General features: G+C 43.9%; 1 protein-coding gene across 6 annotated transcripts in view; it reads right to left on the bottom strand.

Moving 5' to 3' along the window:
* Positions 1-20,241, bottom strand: part of LOC145714954 (neuroligin-4, X-linked) — a 315,009-nt gene that overhangs the window by 228,386 nt on the left and 66,382 nt on the right. For all 6 annotated transcript variants that reach the window (XM_081794513.1, XM_081794512.1, XM_081794515.1 and 3 more), the window contains exon 4: positions 11,611-12,396. In XM_081794513.1, the coding sequence (XP_081650639.1) occupies positions 11,611-12,082 (472 nt within the window). In that variant the 5' untranslated portion in view covers positions 12,083-12,396. The remainder of the gene's footprint in view (positions 1-11,610; positions 12,397-20,241) is intronic.

Genomic DNA, 20,241 nt, shown 5'->3' with positions numbered 1-20,241 from the left:
GTAACGGCGATGATTCAGATCCAGAGCCACATGGCTTAAAAAGAATGAACTGCCCAAGTGTTCTGCAGGACAGATGTCTGAAATTATGGAGTCAGCAGCGCTGGTTACTTCTCTAGGGTCTGGGGGAGAACAATGTCACTCTCTCTCAGTTCTCAGTTTCCGGTGCTTTCTAGCAATCTTTGGTGTTTTCTGTCTTGTGGATCCACTACTCATATCTCTGCCTCCACCTTCTTATGGCATTTTCTCCATGTAGATCTGTCTTTTTCCATGTGTCTTCTATTGTAAGGACACCAGTCATAATGGATTTAGGGTCCTTCCTAATATAGCATGACCTCATCTTACCTTGATTACATCTACAAAAGCCCTCCTTTCAAAGAAGCGGACATTCACTAATCAGGGATTACAACTTCCATATTATCTTTCTGGGGGGACACAATTCAACCCGTAACACGGGTCAACTCAAAAACCCAATGACAAGAGAAAAGTCTGAAGGACTAAGAGCCATGCTATGATCTGTAAACATCTTTTAAAAGATTCCAACTGACGGGGCACCTGGAAGGCTCAGTCAGTTAAGCGTCTGACTTTGGCTTGGGTCACGATCTCATGGTGTGCGAGTTTGAGCCCCGCGTCGGGCTCTGTGGTGACAGCTCAGAGCCTGGAGCCTGCTTCAGGTTCTGTGTCTCCCTCTCTCTCTGTCCCTAACCCATTCGCATTCTGTCTCTGTACCTCACAAAAAAATAAATAAACACACATCAAAAAAAATTTTTTAACGATTCCAACCGATAGTCTGTGGCCTTAGGATAACAATTTCAAATCTCACAGACCCTTAATTCCTCTCAGGCTAGGACCTCATAACTTCTAACCTGATGTTTTTTGGCATCTCAATTATTCTTTTTTTAATGTGTGTTTATTTATTTTGGGAGAGAGCATGAGTGAGAGTGGGGGAGGGGCAGGGAGAGAGGGAGAGAGAGAGAACCCCAAGCAGAGTCTGCAGTGTTAGCGCAGAGCCCGACGTGGGGCTCGAACCCATGAACTCTGAGATCGTGACCTGAGCCAAAATCAAGAGTTGAAAGCTCACCCTAATGAGCCACCCAGGTGCCCCTCAACTCAATTACTCTAACCTGTGACCATTACTGAATATCCTGGAAATGAGCCCATCACCATTAAGTCAAGTCACAGTCAACTGTATTTAAAAACAGACAACACCCTGCTTCCTCAAAACTACAAAGCAATTAGCTTCTTGGCTGTTCTTTCGCAATTTTATTCCGTCTTCCCTTGTAACACCTCTGGGGCTTGGTATTTCAGGGAAATGTGCAGCACACAGGCTTTGGCCCAGCTGCAACTGGGAAAGATAATGCAGTCAACATCCTACAGGGATATCCAAGCCTCAGCCGCAAATTACTTTGTCCCGGTGTGTGCGCACACACTTTATCATGGGAAGCAGAGGGATCCTGTTTTCCATTACTTTCTAAATCATGTCGTAAAATAGGATGCTACTTCTTTAAAAAATTATGAGAACATGTGACTTTCAGGCACGATGTAAGTAAGCCAAGAGCTTCATGCATTCGCTAATGAAAAAAATCTAAGGTCAACTCCAGGCTTGTTTAGAACATACATTGTGATGGAGAATAAATCATCAGAGGTGCCTGGGTAGCTCAGTCAGTTGGCATCCGACTTCAGATCAGGTCATGATATCACGGTTCCTGGGTTTGATCCCCGCATCAGGCTCTGTGCTGACAGCTCAGAGCCTGGAGCCTGCTTCGGATTCTGTGTCTCTCTTTCTCTCTGCCCCCTCCCTTGCTCATGCTCTGTCTCTGTCTCTCAAATAACAAATAAACATTGAAAAAAATTAAAAAATTAAAAAGAAGTCAGTTGAGCATCTACTGATTTTGGCTCAGGTCATGATCTCACAGTTAGTGGGTTCGAGCCCCGCATCCCGCTCTGTGCGGGCAGCTCAGATCCTGCTTGGGATTCTCTCTCTCCTGTCTCTCTGTCCCTCTCCTGCTTGCTCTCTCTCAAAATAAATAAATAAAGTTAAAATAAAAAGAATAAATCATCTTGGGGAGTCTTTGCACTGCTAGGTAGGAGGTTGGGTCAGTCTCATAGCCATGTGCTGGAGAAAGCTAAACCTGCTGAGGAGACTTACAAAACTCTACACAGGAAAGGGCATAATACCTTGTCTTCAAAGATTTTCCAAGCAACAGAGTGAGCAAAAGAAGCATCCAAAATTGCCCCGGCTGTGTTGGTAGAAAGTTCACAGGTATAGATCACCAGCACTTTGTCTAACAACAAAGTCAACTCTCTTAACGGAGCTGCAAAAGTCTTTCATGGCCAGGTCCAAAAAAGGCTGAGTGGCCAAGTGTTCCCCATTCACTCATTCATGTGACCGATGTCCTCCTGCCTAGAAAAGGTTTATGGCGAACGTGGTGCATATGCGTTTGTTATATGTTGCCTGCCTCTCAGCACTCGCTTCATAAGAGAAGGGGCTTGGTTTTGTTCACTATTCTTTTTGTGAGTCTCAGCCCCTGGTCGCCTGGGTGTTGTTCCTTCTCTGCCTCTCTCCCCTTGGTGTACGCTCTGTACAGACGCTGGCCAAGAGGCAATGCCCAGAGCATGGTGGATGCCCAGAAACGGTTGGAGAAGGAACAAATGAAAGAATAATCTCAAAACAAGTTTTAGAGTCCATCGGCGGTGTAGACTTGTAAAATAACCACAACTCTAAGGACACGGCAGATGTTACAACTGGGCACAGGGCTTCAGTGAGTAAAGAACAGGCAAATATGGCACTAAGGAAGACGGTGGATGCAATGAGCCCTCGAGAGGAGGTCTTTGTAATTCCGTGATGGACGCCCATCTTGGTGCCATCGTGCACTCCAGGGAAAATTGGACCATGATACCCAATACACCCAAATCCCTTGATGGGAAACTTGGACCATGATACCCTATATACCAAGATCCCTTGATGGGAAACTTGAGACCATGGTACTCAACATACCAAAATCTCTTCGTGGGAAACTTGGACCATGATACTCAACAGTCCAAGAGCCCTTCCTTCATGGGAAACTTGGACCATGATACCCTATATACCAAGATCCCTAGATGGGAAACTTGAGACCATGGTACTCAACATACCAAGATCTCTTCGTGGGAAACTTGGACCATGATACTCAACAGTCCAAGAGCCCTTCATGGGAAACTTGGACCATGATACCCTATATACCAAGATCCCTTGATGGGAAACTTGAGACCATGGTACTCAACATACCAAGATCTCTTCGTGGGAAACTTGGACCATGATACTCAACAGTCCAAGAGCCCTTCATGGGAAACTTGGACCATGATACCCTATATACCAAGATCCCTTGATGGGAAACTTGAGACCATGGTACTCAACATACCAAGATCTCTTCGTGGGAAACTTGGACCATGATACTCAACAGTCCAAGATCCCTTCATGGGAAACTTGGACCATGATACCCTATATACCAAGATCCCTTGATGGGAAACTTGGACCGTGATACTCAATACAGCAAAACCCCCTGATGGGAAACCTTGACCATGATACTCAACGCACCAAAATCTCTTGATGAAATGCAAGCAACTTGTAAAATGTACTACAGTGGAATTTGATCTCATTATTAGTTGATTTGAGCTCAACAGGAAAGATCTAATCTAAGTTGATAGATTTTAAACATTTAAATTTTCTTAGGGAGAATGCAGTTTGCTCTCTGTGCTGTGCTACTATTTTTGAATCTAAGCTATTCTTAAACACGCAAAACTAATGTGATAACTTTATTTCATAGACTCTGGGTAGCTACATTACAAAATATAGCGATGAGGGCACCTGGGTGGCTCAGTCAATTAAGCGTCTGACATCAGCTCAGGTCATGATCTCACAGTTCGTGAGTTCGAGCCCTGAATCGGGCTCTGTGCTGACACCTTAGAGCCTGGAGCCTGCTTCGAATTCTGTGTCTCCCTCTCTCTCTGTTCCTCCCCCACTCATGCTCTGTCTCTTTCTCTCTCCAAAAATAAATAAAAACATTTAAAATTTTTTTAAAAAAATAAAAATAAAATAAAATATAGTGATGAAAGTAATTCAGTAGATTGAAGAATTGGGAAGGAGGCAGAAATCTTTTAATAAATGATATATATATCTTTAATTTCAGGTGAGAAAAGTACATTTGAACTTGGTAAGAATGGAACTTTACGTTCTCTGATTTAACGTTACTGCCTAGTGGTGCTGAGAAGAAAAATGCGCATTGGAATTCCTGGGGATGGAGTCCCAGTAATGAATCCTCTGACGTCAAAAATGTAACAGTGCAAAAAACACCCAGGTGAGCGCTTTGCATGCAAGATTATACCATCAGTGCACTGTCCTCTCATTTTGTGAGGTTTTATCTCTCCCTCCTCCCCATTTTTGCACTTTTTATGTCTTAGCCTATCTAGAGAAGCGATAAATGAGGAGCTTATTTGGAGGAGTTCAGAAATCCCTTCCTCACTGCAAAACATACGCGTATATGCCTTGTGTGTCATGTCAGGATTGGTGGAAAACGTTCCCTTGTGGATCCGCAACGGAAAACATCAACTTACAGACTGCCCTCCTTTTATTTTTTTTTTCTTGAGATCCTAACAACTCCCTGAATTCTTCTGCCCACTGAACCCTTTCTGAAACTTGAGTTTTGTTACAGTTCATTCATTTTCCAAGCAAAGAGCTTATATTTTCTTCTATCACCATTTGGACTGGTCCAATGCCTTGTGTACGCTAAGTGCAAATGGTCATTTTTTTAAATCGGTAATTTTTGAATGAATCGGCTAAAAGGGCTTTAAAGGAACAAACGAGAAGAAAAGAGATACAGAATCAAAGTTGGGATGAGGAGATTCATAGATTGACTGGCTTGAGTTGGAAATAAGTCAACTCGTAGCAGGTGAGTTGGATGTTAAGTGAATACTGGACTTCACTTGTGGATGGAGGGATGAGTAAGTCCCCAAAGACATGATGCAGAATGTGGCTGAAGGCATCAGTTTAAGGAAGAAGGAGAGTTTACAAACTTTCTCCTATCTTGTGGAAACGCACCACAAAACTCCCTTGCTGAAGAGTCAATCCCTCCTCTGTTCCTCCCTTTCTGCTGGGAACACCCTCTCCCCACAGAGCAAATGAGTATGTGCTCACAGCAGACAAGAGAGTGTTTTGCTTAAAGGGGACATCAGAGTGCTTGCATATTCGGAGAGGAAGGGACCGTATAGTGTTAGTATGTTCCAATGTCCAACTGGGCGTTTTCAGAAATCGTAACACATTTGATCTTCATTGGACAGTGAATATCGCGCTTGAGTGGACACCTTTCACACACACACACACACACACACACACACACACACACACGTTCACTTTCCAAAGTAATCAGATATGTGAAATCTAACAGGGAAATGTTTTTCACTTAAAAAAAAATCTGTGGGGTGCCTGGGTGGCTCAGTCGGTTGAGCATCCGACTTCAACTCAGGTCATGATCTCAGGTTCGTGTGTTCGAGCCCCGTGTCAGGCTCTGTGCTGACAGCTCAGAGCCTGGAGGCTGCTTCAGATTCTATGTTTCCATCTTTTCTGTGCCTCTCCCCCACTCACGCTCTCTCTCTCTCTCTCAAAAATAAACAAACAAAACGTTAAGAAAAATCCGTTTCTCGTTTGTAGAAACCTATTTCTCTGAACCCAAATATAGAGTATCTGATTGGATCAGTAAAATAGAGACCAGTCACTTTTATTTATCTTAACGACTATCACTCTTTGACTTTTCTCCTGGATGTCACCTGTGAGCTCACTGTGTGATCTGTAGGTCAGATGTGTTCATGTGTGGGCCCCCGCTTTGCACACCACACACCCTCCATGGTCGTCGAATCCAAAGCTACAGAAATCTTCGCTTCTGTTCGCTTTTGCTGCCATCTGGATAGGAGCGCTCCAAGGAGAGGTGCTCTTAGACATAAAAGAGGGAAAGTGAAATGAATTTAGTATGAAAACAGCCTGGTTCAGGAGAACCAAACCACGGAGCAGGAAGGCAGGGACCTACTCCCGACCATCGAACACAAGGAACTGAATCTTCCAGTGAAAGTTCATGTAACGAGAATAACATGAAATTCACATGAAATTCAACAGATAATGTACTGACCTCTTCCATGTCAAAATTATCTGTATAATCATCTTGTTAATTATGATTCATAATTAAGCAGAGGCATACTCCAAAATTGCTATAATCCTAAACAATATGCAGAAGAGGTCTAAGAGGCCTGCTATTATCACTAATATAGCTGACGTCACTAAGTGTGGAGCAGGTTGAATGTCTCAATCTTCTAAGCTGGTAGAGAAATGCATGTTATCAGAAATCCACTCCAGGATAACCGTCTTCGCAAAATACTCAATTCCCTTCCAGGAATCCTTGTCGGAGAGATTTCTGTTTAATAATCTTCCATAATTACCTTCCCTTACGAGCTACGTCTACACAACGTCACAGACGCGAGTGACAGACGGAAATGACAATCCTTTGTTTTCACAGAGTTGCATGTTGATTCGTTAAAACATCTGTCTCACTGTGTTAACTCTAACTCAGTTACCCTTTTACTTTGTCACCTGCATGTGACTTACATGCATACAAATGGACTGAGACTTGATGAGAACAGAAAGGAAATTAATCTCTCTTTTATCTCACGTTTAAAAAAAAAAAAGACTACTATTGTCTTTGGATGTGCAAAGGCACTCTTCCAAGAAATGAATTTTAATGCTTTCTTGATGATTAATTTCTATAACTCACACAGGATGCTAAAAACGCGTTTGACAACTGAGGCTGGAAAAGACCAGGCTCCGGAATAAGGGAGAGCAGAATAATTCTGTGCTCTTGTAAAACAGTATCGTATTCCCTCTACATTCCCTTTTCTTAAAGCCATACTCAGCACTATCAGAAAGGATGGTCCCTTGATCCCGTTCTACACTATCTAGTAGTGATCCCACTACTACAGTAAATGATTATGTTACAGACAAGAAACATTTATTACGCACTGGATTAATATTTATGTTAGACTCCAGAAGCACATGCAATTTTGCTGATATGTTGTTTTTGTTCCCTTTTTGACGATGAATTATGCTGTACTAACATCAGACTACAGAGTGGTTACATGTGCAGGATACTTCATATATGAGCGCCTTAAATCCCAGTGGATCTCATTCACACCCACAGGAAAGAGAGGCACATACAAGCCACGTGACCTGTCTGCCGTCATCCCTTGGCTGGTAAGGGGAAAGGCTGGCATGTGAACCCAGGTGGGCACGTTGTTACAGCTATCCCTCTAGACTCAGCTGGAGGCGGGAAGCGGGTTTACATTAAAAAGCATAAAGATGAGGGTTGATGGGGGGGTGGGAGGGAGGGAAGTGTAGGTGATGGGCCTTGAAGAGGGCATCTTTTGGGATGAGTACTGGGTGTCGTATGGAAACCAATTTGACAATAAATTTCATATACTAAAAAAAATAAATAAATTTTAAAAAATGCCCAAGTTCTATAATACTTAGTAAAAAAAATAAATAAAAATAAAAAGCATAAAGAGACTCTTATGGTTTGCCTCCCTCTCTGTTTGAAATAAACCCATAAGAGACTCTTAAATACAGAGAACTGAGGGTTGATGGAGGGGCAGGGGAGGGTGGGGGGAAATGGGTGGTAGGCACTGAGGGGGGCACCTGTTGGGATGAGCACTGGGTGTTGTATGTAAGCGATGAACCAAGGGAATCTGCCCCCGAAACCAAGAGCACACCGTATACGCTCTATGTTAGCCAACTTGACAATAAATTATATTAAAAAAAAAAAAAAGCATAAAGAATCACTCTGCCCAGATCTTGGTAGGATCTTGAGGTCTACAGGCGAGGAGCCCAAACTATTTTGCTAACATGGGTGCAAAGGGGACACCACTTAGACGTGCAGCTCCCGTTGTGAGCGAGATTTAGTAGACAGAAGAGGACCACTTGGGTGTTTTGCTGTGGCTCATTCATTGACACTGACTCTGGAAATTAGTTTGAGACGCCTGGGTAAATTTAAATGTCCCTTCATGACATCCCTGTGTACAATCCCTCTGAAGTATGACAGTTAGTAGGATTTGCCCTAGCCCTATACTATCACAGTGGACACAAAGGTTGCGTTTCTACCCAACAGAGTTAATGCCTCAACTCTGCAGAGTGCCCGCAAACTGGAACCAGTACCATCTCCTTGGTATGCGTGCAGAAAGCAGCAAATTTTCACCAGCCAGCATTAAGAAGGTCTTCCCACCTATAGGTAACACTGGAGATGGAAAGGAAAGCACATGGAGTCTCAGAATGGGTAGGGGTTCCGAAGGCTCAAAACAAAACAAGTGCTTCAGCCATTACTCTGTTTCCACTTAGGGTATAGGCTTCACTGTGGAGTTCTAGCAGGATTGTAACACACTGCCGTGCACGTTGCATAGTCACACAGCAGCAAACAGGTGTTACCTTACAGTTGGGAAGGTCAGAGTTGGAAGCTGGCACCGGGAGACAGAAAGCAGCAGAGCCAGGGTGCAGCAACGGATGGAGGGTCTTTGTCATTAACTGGTGGTCCCACCCAGGTTGTGCAAGCTACGCTCCCCTTAGCGTAAAGTCAACCGATGAGCCCAGGCAATCCCACATGCAGTGGAAACGGCCCTTCGCCATGGAAGGTGTCACAGTTGCAGGTGCCAGGGATTAGCAATGGAGGTGCCTTTGGGGAGTCGTTTTTTTGCCCACAAGCGTCCGTCTCCCTAAATTAGGAATCCTCATGTCCTGTGCAATCCCAACATCTAAGCAAGTGGTGGGTACTCAAGAACTATCTTTGGGAGTCAAGTCAAGGTGGGCATGGTCAACCCCGTCACCCTCTGATTGACACAGAAAGAATGAATCTCAAAAATTGAAGGATCGGGGCGCCTGGGTGGCTCAGTCGGTCAAAAGCCCAACTCTTTTTTTTATGTTTATTTGTGTTCATTTTGAGAGAGACAACGAGACAACAAGCAGGGGAGGGGCACAGAGAGAGATGGAATCCCAAGCAGGCTCTACACTGTGACAGCTCAGCTGAGCCGAGATCAAGAGCCAGACTCTTAAGCAGGTACACCACCCAGGTGCCCGTAACTGTCTGACTCTTTATTTCGGCTCAGGTCGTGATCTCGCAGTGTCTGAGTTCAAGCCCCGTGTCGGGCTCTGTGCGGACAGCTTGGAGCCTGGAGCCTGCTTGGGATTCTGTGTCTCCCTCTCTCTCTTCCCTTACCCTGCTCATACTCTGTCTTTCAATAATAAATAAACGTTAAAAATTTTTTTTTAGAAAATTGAAGGATCAAGGTGGTATATGCAATATTGCTGTCTTACATCATTACATAAATGCATTGATATGAGTTAAGGCAGTCCATAAAGGGAGGTCCTTGGAGGAATCAGCATGTTGCCATTTCAATATGTTATTAAAGGCGGGGAGTTTATTCATTAAGTGAATAACCAACAATTAAATTTCTAAAGCTCCACATTGATTCTCAAATTGATGCAAATATTTTAAAAAAGAAAAGAAAAAGAAACCTCAAGACTCCTGACCCTACAGGCTGTGATTTGTTCTTTGTACAAACATACAGGCAGGTACACCTTCACTCACGAGCGAAATGCCAATATTTATACGTTGTAGGAAAACACATTCCGCCTTTCAGCCCCGACTGGATTTCTGATTCTCTCGTCAAGATCACGTGAGATACTGTTTGCAAAAGAGCTCTGGAAACCCCGAACAGGCAAGCAAGCCACGCTGGCCTTACTCTTTTAAGTCTGGATTGCTTTTCCATCAGGTAGCATTTCCCAATTCCTAGTCAGTAGCAGACCACAGTGAAATGGCCAAATCCTTCATGTTTCCGAGCTACACAGCTGCACATCTCGGTGCTGTAGTCGGGAAGGCTACTGATTTTTCTCCGGGGTTGGTCTCTTTCGGACCAACCGACCTCTCACCGGGAGGGGAGAGCCACAAAGTCCCCAGCACGGCAAGCGTACCAGGACGGCGATTTTCATCTTGTATGCTGTGTTGTTCTCTCTGTCCTTTTCTGCCTTTGCTTCTTCGAATGTCTTATTTGCATAGGTCGCGAGGAGAACAACCACCACCCAGCTAAGCGGCTTCAGAAGTGAGCTGTCTCATTAGTTTGGGGTATGGTTATGCTTCCCTACAAGCACCACCAGCCAGAGATTATAATTATATTAGCGTACAAATATAATAGTGCACTGTCTTTCCACCCCTTTCTCCGGGGGTTCTCTGTGATGTGGGTAATAATAGACCACCACGGTCTGGTGTTTCGTGACGTGCTGAGGCTACCTTTCAGCACTGACAAGGACACAGCACAGGACAGCTGATCCAATTTTGGACACGGCAGATCCCTTCTTGCACACCTTCAGGCAAATCTTAAGTAAAAATCATTCTCCAAGGATTAAAGGGGGGCAAAAAGAACAAAAAGAAAAAGAAATCTCTCCCCTAAAAGATACAAAGGACACATTTTCGTTTCTATAGTTGATGGTGTCTATGGTTCCTGTAAATTAGTTCTTTTAATTCCAGTAAGAGGTACCTTTCAGGCTTTTGTCTCCCCTTGTCTAAAAATAGCATACGCAAATGGTCAGTGAGAAATGTGTTCACACTGCAGCATAACATTAGTCTGGTTAGCCTTTACAAATTTTTTGTTTTTTAATTTGAAATCTACACAGACAGGAAGATAACCAAATTCTACTACTGTTGGATTAAATGAATAAATCAAACATCATTGGTTCTTACAGATTTTCATGGCTGTGCTACTGAGAAGAAAGGGAACATTTTGTTCAAGCAAGCACATTATCTCCTAATGTAGCTAGAATCATGTAAGGATACTCGTTAGCCATTTGACTGCTGTGAATATTAGGAGGAAACAAGCTGTAAATTTATGTTAGCAATAATGAGTCTAAACAATGAAATCCAACCATTGTATGAAATATCCCTTGCTTCTATATTGAAAACAATCAGTGGTTTTCCTTTCAAGACTCGGAAGGAAGGAAGGAAGGAAGGAAGGAAGGAAGGAAGGAAGGAAGGAAAAAGAGGGAGAAAGGAGGGAGGGAAGGAAAAGAAAGAAAGAGAAAGAGAGGAGGGAAAGAAAGAGGGAAGGAAGGAAGGAAGGAAGGAGGAAACTGCTAAACTCTTTAGGCATTAATGCAAAAGAACCATGCCTTCTAATTTTCAGTTTGCAACTTAAACATGACAGTGTTCTTAATTCTATTGTTTTCTATAGACTCGTCCCTTTACAGATGATGCGGGCAGAAAAGGTAACACGACATGCTCGCACTGGTTATCCGCTGCAGATACACATTGTAAACACGCTAAAAAGGCAATAGATGAAAATAATTAAGTCATTAATGACGGCACCGTCCATCTCTGAGTGCTCGGTAAATACAAGGGGAATGAATCATAAATTAGGGTCGTCGCTGCATTCATAATATGAAAAATGTAAACAGGTTATAGGAAAAAATATCATGCACAGGACATTCGAAAACCCTGTTGGCAAATCCAACACTGGGCGAGCACGTGCTGTTTACTGTTTAAATAAACTACTCACCATCCTCCGTGGGCACGTAGATGTTTAAGTAAAGGCAGTCTTCGTTTTGATCTTGAACGTAGGTCATTAAAGTATCCAAATTAGCAGTAAACCAGATGGGCAGCATATCATGTAATAAAGACCTCTCGTCCAGGTGTTGGGGGCACACAGCAGCGAACTGGGTGGCATTTCGAACTCCAGTCCATGAGGACGGGGGCTCTGGGGGCTGAAATCGCCTCTCTCCAGTGGGAGGAGAGGCATACGGGACCCCCAAGTACTGCTCCACTGGACCCAAAATCTCATTGGGCAATGGTGTTCTTAAGCCCCGGATTTTGCCATAATTTGTGTTGACCACTGGATACTGTGCTTGGCTGTCACTGAGCGTGAACTTAATGGCAAGAGCGGTTATCCACAGGAGAACATTGGAGTTCAACATGACGCAGACCGGGGTAAAGAACAACGGAAGCCATAACAGTCCCTTGGGCCTCGACATTGTTCACTTCCACATCCGCAGGTGTCCGTGTGATACAACTCCAAGCAAACAGAGCCGTGAGGCGAGCCCGCAGAGAGATAGGGCTTCCCAGGGAGCAAAGGACCCAGGAGGGGAGCCTCTCAGATGGGTCATAGACAGAGCCCAAGGTTAAGAAGAAACGCAGCAGTTGTCTCGGCAGCCCATTGCGAGAGAGAGCAGCCCTCTCTTAATCCTGGCACCGAATCCCGGCAAGCGTGAGGCTCCAAGGAGGCGGTGACCATCCGATATCCGAGGACAAGGGTTCCTTAGGAAAACTCCCAGGCAGAGCAGTCCGCCTAATGGGGGAGAAGAAAACAAAAGCAAACACGGACGATGATAATGAAGCCAAGGATGCCATGCAACCCTCAACATGACTCTATGAAATTCCTATTTGCTGCTGAGCATCTATCTTCATGTAACAGAACCTAGCAAGAGCCTCACTTGTCTTAATTCTTGTTGGATGCCCGTTACCAGGAACGACACAGGACATTTAGAAGACATTTAGCATTTGTTGAACGTTGTCTTTGTTGAGTTGCCCAAAAGTGATACATATTGCTCAAATGACATCTCCCAATTTCGCCATTAGCTACAATGACCAGCCAATCAGTGGACAGGTGCTCCCCGATGTTTGTCAAGCATGTAAGGAAACTGTCACTATTCCCTAAGGTCTGAGAGTCATGGAACATATGAAAATTTTTTCAGTACAAGGAAAGGAGAAGTGTGCACGCTCAGGGGCGCCTGGGTGGCTCAGTGGGTTAAGCATCCGACTCTTGGTTTCAGCTCAGGTCATGATCTTATGGTTCATGGGATGGACCCTGAGTCAGGCTCCATGCTGACAGAGTGTAGCCTGCTTGAGGTTCTCTCTGTCCCCTCCCTCCCTCCCTCCCTCTCTCTCTCTCCCTCTCTCTCTCCCTCCCTCTCTCAAAAAAAATAAATAAATAGACTTGGGGAAAAAATGAGTGTAGGCTCTGGATACTAATCTCTCTTGGGTTACTTAATGGCACCTATCTTTAGACTCCACACATCATCACCCTGAATCTCCGCATCCTTGTAAGAACTGAGCATGACACTGCATTTCAAGTACATTCTGTAGTGCTTGTCCCATCAGGACATCATTCATAATTAAAAGTGTTGATACCTAAGCCATCCAGGGTAAACTTCTCACCTTGCAGCCCATTTTAAAAGCTGATGGTACTTTTGAGTTACCCTCCCACTGAGTCTGTTCTCCCAGACTTGTCTCGATGTAGATCTTATGACTCTCACTAGATCAATCGTTCCTCTTACGGCATTAAGGAATGTTGTGCATGAGCAGGAAAGGATTGTGAATGCTCCATTAGGGACAGAAAATATTACATTAGGTGGTGCAAGGAATCCTATCCTTAAATAGAGTGTTCTTCAACTCGAAAACAGAGAATGCGTTTGTAAAGATGTTGTGGGCAATTCAGGTTATTTCTGGACTAGACCATAAGCACCCAGTTAAGTGCACAGTGGAGGAGAATATGCCAACAAGCTTTTTTTCTTTTAATTAAACCTATCGGTGGGATGCCTGGATAGCTCAGTCACATAAGCATTCGACTCCTGGTCTTGGCTCAGGTCATGATCTCAGGGTTGTAGGATCGAGCCCGCATCGGTCTCCATGCTGAGTGTGGAAACCTGCTTGGATTCTCTCTCTCTCTGGCCCCCCTCAAAATAAATAAATAAACGTAAAAAAATTAAACCTATCAGAGCTGGAACTGTCATGGAGCTATACCACCTCTGGGGGAAATTCCATAGTCTATGACTTCCTGGGCCAAGTTCATCAGACCTGAATAAAAATGCACTCGCCATTAATTTGTGATTCTGAGAGACTCAGGTCCTCAAAAGGCTACCTCTGTGAGCTGAGGGAAGGGAGCTGAGCTGCTGGGAATGTAGGTCAATGGTGTGTCAAACCTTCTTCATGGGGTGTGGCGAGCAGGACGGAGAGGATCTACAAGCCACATGCGTGTTAAGAGTACACAATGGGATCAGCCCTAGAGTTCACGCTGAGCCCAATGATCAAGCCTGTCCTCTGCCTAAACCGACCTCCCCACAGGGTTCTGAGGGCCAGAGAGAGATCATGGACCAGCAGGACCTAAGAGAAGGTGTTGGGGGACGTGTGAACACCTTATAGGTAATGTTCATCAGTTCAGGACTATCTTACTTATTTCCTCATTGTTTGAAATTGGGCTAATTTGCACAAAAGTAATCTGATCTGAAGCCCATGGTCTCTCTACCTCAGCACCGTTGCCATTCTGCACCACGTACTTCTTTGCGAAAGGCGATGTCCTGTGCCTGGTAGCGTGTTAAGCATCCTGCCTGGACTCCACCTGCTAGATGCCAGTAACACCTCCCCACCCAATTTGAGCAATCACAAATGTCTCCAGTTATTGCTAAACGACCCCAGAGTGAGGACCACAGTCTGAGCCATCCAGCATGGAATTCTGGGGCCATGTAAGTGACTTAGGTATCCATGGGTACATTTTAAACATTATATGTTTGTGGGGAGCCTGAGTGGCTCAGTCGTTTAAGCGTCCGAGTTCAGCTCAGGTCATGATCTCACAGTTCATGAGTTCAAGCCCCACGTCAGGCTCTGTGCGGACAGCTCAGAGCCTGGAGCCTGCTTCGGATTCTGTACTCCCTCTCCCTCTGCCCCTCCCCTGCTCACGCTCTGTCTCTGTCTCTCAAAAAGTGAATAAACATTAAAAAATGTATTTTAAGGGGTGCCTGGGTGACTGAGTTGAGTGGCCGACTTCGGCTCAGGTCGTGATCTCTCAGTTCATGAGTTCCAGCCCCATGTCTGGCTCTGTGCTGACAGCTCAGAGCCTGGATCCTGCTTTGGATTCTGTGTCTCCCTCTCTCTCTCTGTCCTTCCCCAGCTTGTGCTCTCTCTCTCTCTCTGTCTCTCAAAAATAAATAAATGTTAAAAAAAAATTTTTAATCTATTTTGAAAAAAAACCTTTGTAATATGCTTGTGTGTGTATGTGTGTATGTGTGTGTTACATTAAAATATCTGACTTTAAAAGTTTTAGCATTACAAGTAATACAGAATTCAAAAGTAAATCTATTAAACACACATCATCATCATGATTAAAAAAATCCCTATAAATTCAACCAACCAACATATTTGGGGACTAAAAAAATAAAAGTCCTCTCATGTAAATGTCAGACACTGGAAAATATTTCAAAAGGGGTGAAATGTTGTTATATATGCATATAACATATATATACTTAATACATTATACATTACATATATCTATATATAATCTTCTATATATTATACATATTTTATAAATAAAAAGGGCATACTATAAAGTGAATTAGTAGAGGGGCACCTGGGTGGCTCAGTCAGTTAAGTGTCCAACTTCAGCTCAGGTCATAATCTCACAGTCTGTAGGTTCGAGCCCCTCATCAGGCACTGTGATGAAAACTCAGAGCCTGGAGCCTGCTTCAGATTCTGTGTCTCCCTCTCCTTACCCCTACCCTACTTGCTCTCTCTCTCTCTCTCTCTCAAAAATAAACATTTAAAAAAATTTAAAGCGAATTAGCTGAATAAAAAATTGTAATGAAAAAATGTAAAAATGATGCCATTGAACAGATAGGATTTGAGAGTTAAGAACAGCTTTATAGCATGTTTTCTCTGCAAAGGTTGCAGAAAAAGGGATATCTAATGGTGGCATTTCGGCATGATTTATAACTTGATAGGGTCTTTTGTAACGATTCTCTACAGGGCGGTTATTCTGTCTGAGATTGTAATTAAGACAAAGCTCACGCTGTGCAGGCGTTTCAGAATATAAATGGGTCAAAATAAAAGTCGCAATACATTTCTCCCCAACGTGCGCATCACTCAAACTGAGATCGGTTTCATGTTAAAATATGTACTTCGTGAACATGAGTCTCGACCAAACTTATTTTGGTGTCTTGAACCCAACGAGGAATAAAAGCACATCCCCGACCCCCTGGGCGTTCAAAGCTTTATGATTCCATGTGGTGACAAATACGTTAGAAGACAGAGAACTTTCTGGATACATCTTCAAAAGCCCAACCACTCCACTTGGAAAAAAAAAAAAGGTGGGGGGAGGGAGCCAGAAACAACTCTCCTCTGTGAGGCTCTCAGCTACGGGGGAGGCCTGAGATTCACGGAGGGCTGGGGTCCAGAGACACTCTGAAGAATCACGTTCATCTGACCTCATGAGCATCGGGAATAAGAACAGCTGATTGTGGTCCCTGCCCAGTTAACGAGCTTGTACAACAATCCTTCCATAGGGTTTACTACGAAATCTGAGGATAGCCATTCTTCCAACTATGTGCAGCCTACACACACACACACACACACACACACACACACACACACACTTGTCAATCCCTACCAAGGTTCACTCAATGCCAGCCATCAGCCAATTAGCATATTTTTGCATATATTTAATATTCTTGTCTTACCTCCTAGGTGAGCAAGGTTACAATCTATTGTCTTTGGCGAACGTTACAGCACATTCACTTCTCATTCATCTATGAACTTTCACTTGTGACAATCGGATCCCACAAAAATGTACCATGTTGAACCATGAAGCTCAGATGTAGATAAAGTAATCGGACAGTAAATAAAGATGCCAACTATACAATCTGGAAGGTGGTTTCATGCTGCACTGCAGGCTCAGGGCATCAATCAACACCACCGCCTGCCTGCCCACGTCTGTTCTTTAATGGGTTAGGAACACACCTGAGCCACAGTGGAAAAGGAACTGGAGTTTCCAGCAAGAGGATCCACAGAACCCGGACTAAACACGGGAGAGAGAGTTAATGGCTTCCATATGGTCCAGTCAAAATTGGCTGGATAGAAAGATACTCAACAGTTGTAGCCCAAAAATCAGGTCAGGGATAAAAGGTTTTTCTAGAGTCAACTCTGTGGACAACAGGATGTTACAATAGCCACAGCAAAACCTAATCACAGGTCGAGAAGCATTTCAGAAAGATCAGCTTCATAGGCGATGGGGACACAGTGGTGGATGAAGACATGACCCCAGCCCACTACAAGCTACGTTCTTATGAAACTACCCTTAAGAGTACGGCTCGATTCCTCACTCACATTCTGTGCTTAGCAAACACAAAGATCAGCACGGACGGAAAGGTCATTAAATGCTTGATTTTCTGTGTCTAATTAAGCTATTACCAAAAATTATTTCCAAATCTAAATCAAGTAAGTTGCAAATATCTGCAGGCTACGGGTGGACTTCTGTCACCAAACTTGGTCCTGCATCTTCAAAGTCACAGTGTCATGTCTCCAGAACCTTCTCACTTACATTACCTTGTGGTGTTCAGAAAACTCTCATTTTTGATCCTGTCGAACTGGCCCTGTACTTTTGTTCCCTACATTTTAATAACTGGTACCATTATTTGTCAAGGTATTCAGGCTAAGTTAAATACCACCTTTGGTGGATGCCCCTTCCCATAATTCCATACGGTAAGTCCTCAAATCTGCCAAGGGTCTTACGGGACAGGAGGCCTGACCTCAGTCATTATGGCTGAAAGATGGAAAAGTCAAATGGTACCAAGTGTTGAGCCAAGACGTAAGGCAACTAGAAAACTTATACGTGCTGGTGAAAATTAGTGTTTTCCCATTACAGAACAGTTTGCTGTGCCATGGGGAAGTCAACCACAAGGAAGACTTTGGTTCCGATTAATTGCACACACATGGAGAGACATACACATACTACCCGGTGTTCATCATCTCTGTCTCTGCTCTCAAGCTTCTTTAATATGTGTGTCCAGAGACACAAAACAGTGTCCCCGTGCAGACATAGTCACAGGAGCAATAACACAGGAGGATAACACAGATGTGCATTCACAGGAGAATGGACACATAAAGGTTGGCACATGCAAAGAGCATCCTACCCAATAGTGAAACATGAATGAAATACGGACATACGTATCAAAGTGGAGAAATCGCCAAAATAAAAAGCAAGTCACAGAAGAATATGCATGGCGTGGTTTTATTTATATAATACTGTATAAAACTAAACAGGGCATTGGTTAGAGCTTATTTGTACTAAAATATTAAAAGAGGGGCCCCTGGGTGGGTCAGCTGGTTAAGCCTCCGACTCTCGATTTCCACTTGGGTCATGAGCTCACGGTAGGTGGGATCAAGACTCACATCAGGCTCTGTGCTGACAGCAAGGCGCCTGCCTGGGATTCTCTCTCTCACTCTCTCTCTCTCTCTCTCTCTCTCGTCCTCTGCCTCTCTTCCCCTCTTTGTCTCTCTCTCTCTCTCTCTCTCTCGCTCAAAATAAAGAAATTAAACGTTAAAAAAATGAAATATAATATAAAAAGAGCAACGGCATTTTTAAAGCCAAACTCTGCTTGCGTCTGGGATACAGGACAGGGTAGAAACAACACACACATGGATAGACACAGAAATCGATAGTGTCATATTCTGTCATCGGACAGCAGCATATGTGTTTAATTTTTATTTTTTTATTTATTTATTTATTTTTATTTTTTAACGTTTATTTTTTTTTGAGACAGAGAGACAAAGCATGAACGGGGGAGGGTCAGGGAGAGGGAGACACAGAGTCTGAAACAGGCTCCAGGCTCTGAGCTGTCCGCACAGAGCCCGACGCGGGGCTCGAACTCGCGGACCGCGAGATCGTGACCTGAGCCGAAGTCGGAGGCTTAACCGACTGAGCCACCCAGGCGCCCCAAATTTTTATTTTTAAATCAATGCATATAATTTAGGTATTTACGTGATTCTTGAAAAATGCAAATGTTAAATGTTAACACACCTTCATGTCCCCACGCACCATCCAAACAGATTTAAAAGTTGAAGGAGAAACAAACTGGTTTTTTTCCAAAGTTATGTTACGAGCCCCAGGGACCAGGCCATCCGCTGACACAGCCCGTTCCTGGCAGTAGGACTAAAATGAATACTCAGCTCAGGTGCCAGTGCTCCTGTCTGGTCACTAATTAGCCAGGTGACCTGTGGCCCATCGCTTAGCGCCCAGGGGCTTCAGCCCCCTGAACAACACAAGGAGGGCTTGGATGAAGTGGCCTCTTATGATGCCTTCAGCCTGCTGATTCTCTGAAACCTCACCCTATTATTCTCCACACGGAGTGTCCATGAAATAGGGAAGCTGGTGGGAAGCAGAAAGTCCCCCAGTGAAGCGGTAAGACCCGACTTGGGTGAGATAACTGACAGGGAGAAACAAGGGAAGGTCTGTTGTGTCAGAAGCAGCTGAAATTGCCTTACAGCCACACCCGCGGAAAACGCATTTCGTAGGGCACCTGCCTGGCTCAGTCTGTGAAGCCGCCGACCTCGGCTCAGGCCGTGATCTCGCGGTTCGTGAGTTCAAGCCCCGCGGCGGACTCCGTGCTGTCAGCTCAGAGCCTGGAGCCTGCTTCGGATTCTGTGTCTCCCTCACTCTCTGCCCTTCCCCCTGTCATGCTCTGTCTCTGTCTCATAAATAAATAAACGTTAAAAAAAATTGAAGAAATGCATTTTGCAATACCAGAGAACATATATTAGCAGGATAAATATGTCACCAACTTCTTTCACCTGATGTCTCCATCGAGATTCGGGAAGAAGACTGTCTTGCATGCAATATTGACTGATTTGTTGTATTATTTGTTCTATATAAATGATGTACTCTTTTTCTATCCTATCTAAGGATATGGAGTTATTTCATAAGCGTTTGTTCTTAAAATTTTTATACATACGTAGTGTGTATAAATGTAACACACATTGCTTACATTTATATAGTACATATGTCTACATATGACATATATGTTCCACACAAGTATTCCACTGTACGTGACATATAGGCAAGTTTTTAAACATACAAGTCTACCAATCCAAATTAATAATGTAGTGTGAAATATACATGTACATGTGTGTCTCCAAACTAAGCCACTGAAATATTAAGCACATTAGCTTCAGAAACTGTGCCTTCTCCATTTTCTGTAAACCCCCACAGTACCCTGTTCGGTGCCCTTTATGTTGTAGATAATCAATAAAACCAGTTGTATGTGATGTTGCTTATCCAAACAGAGGGCTCTAAGCATGAGCTATGTGAAGAGCAAGCCTCACAGACACATGGAAAGGCGTCATCATACTGATCTGCCCGCGTGTTGAA

This window comes from Panthera onca, chromosome Y (assembly GCF_046562875.1).
Source record: "Panthera onca isolate mPanOnc1 chromosome Y, mPanOnc1 haplotype 2, whole genome shotgun sequence".
Taxonomy (NCBI): domain Eukaryota; kingdom Metazoa; phylum Chordata; class Mammalia; order Carnivora; family Felidae; genus Panthera; species Panthera onca.
The sequence above is the reverse complement of the archived record's forward strand: the minus strand, read 5'-3'. Positions and strand labels throughout refer to the sequence as shown.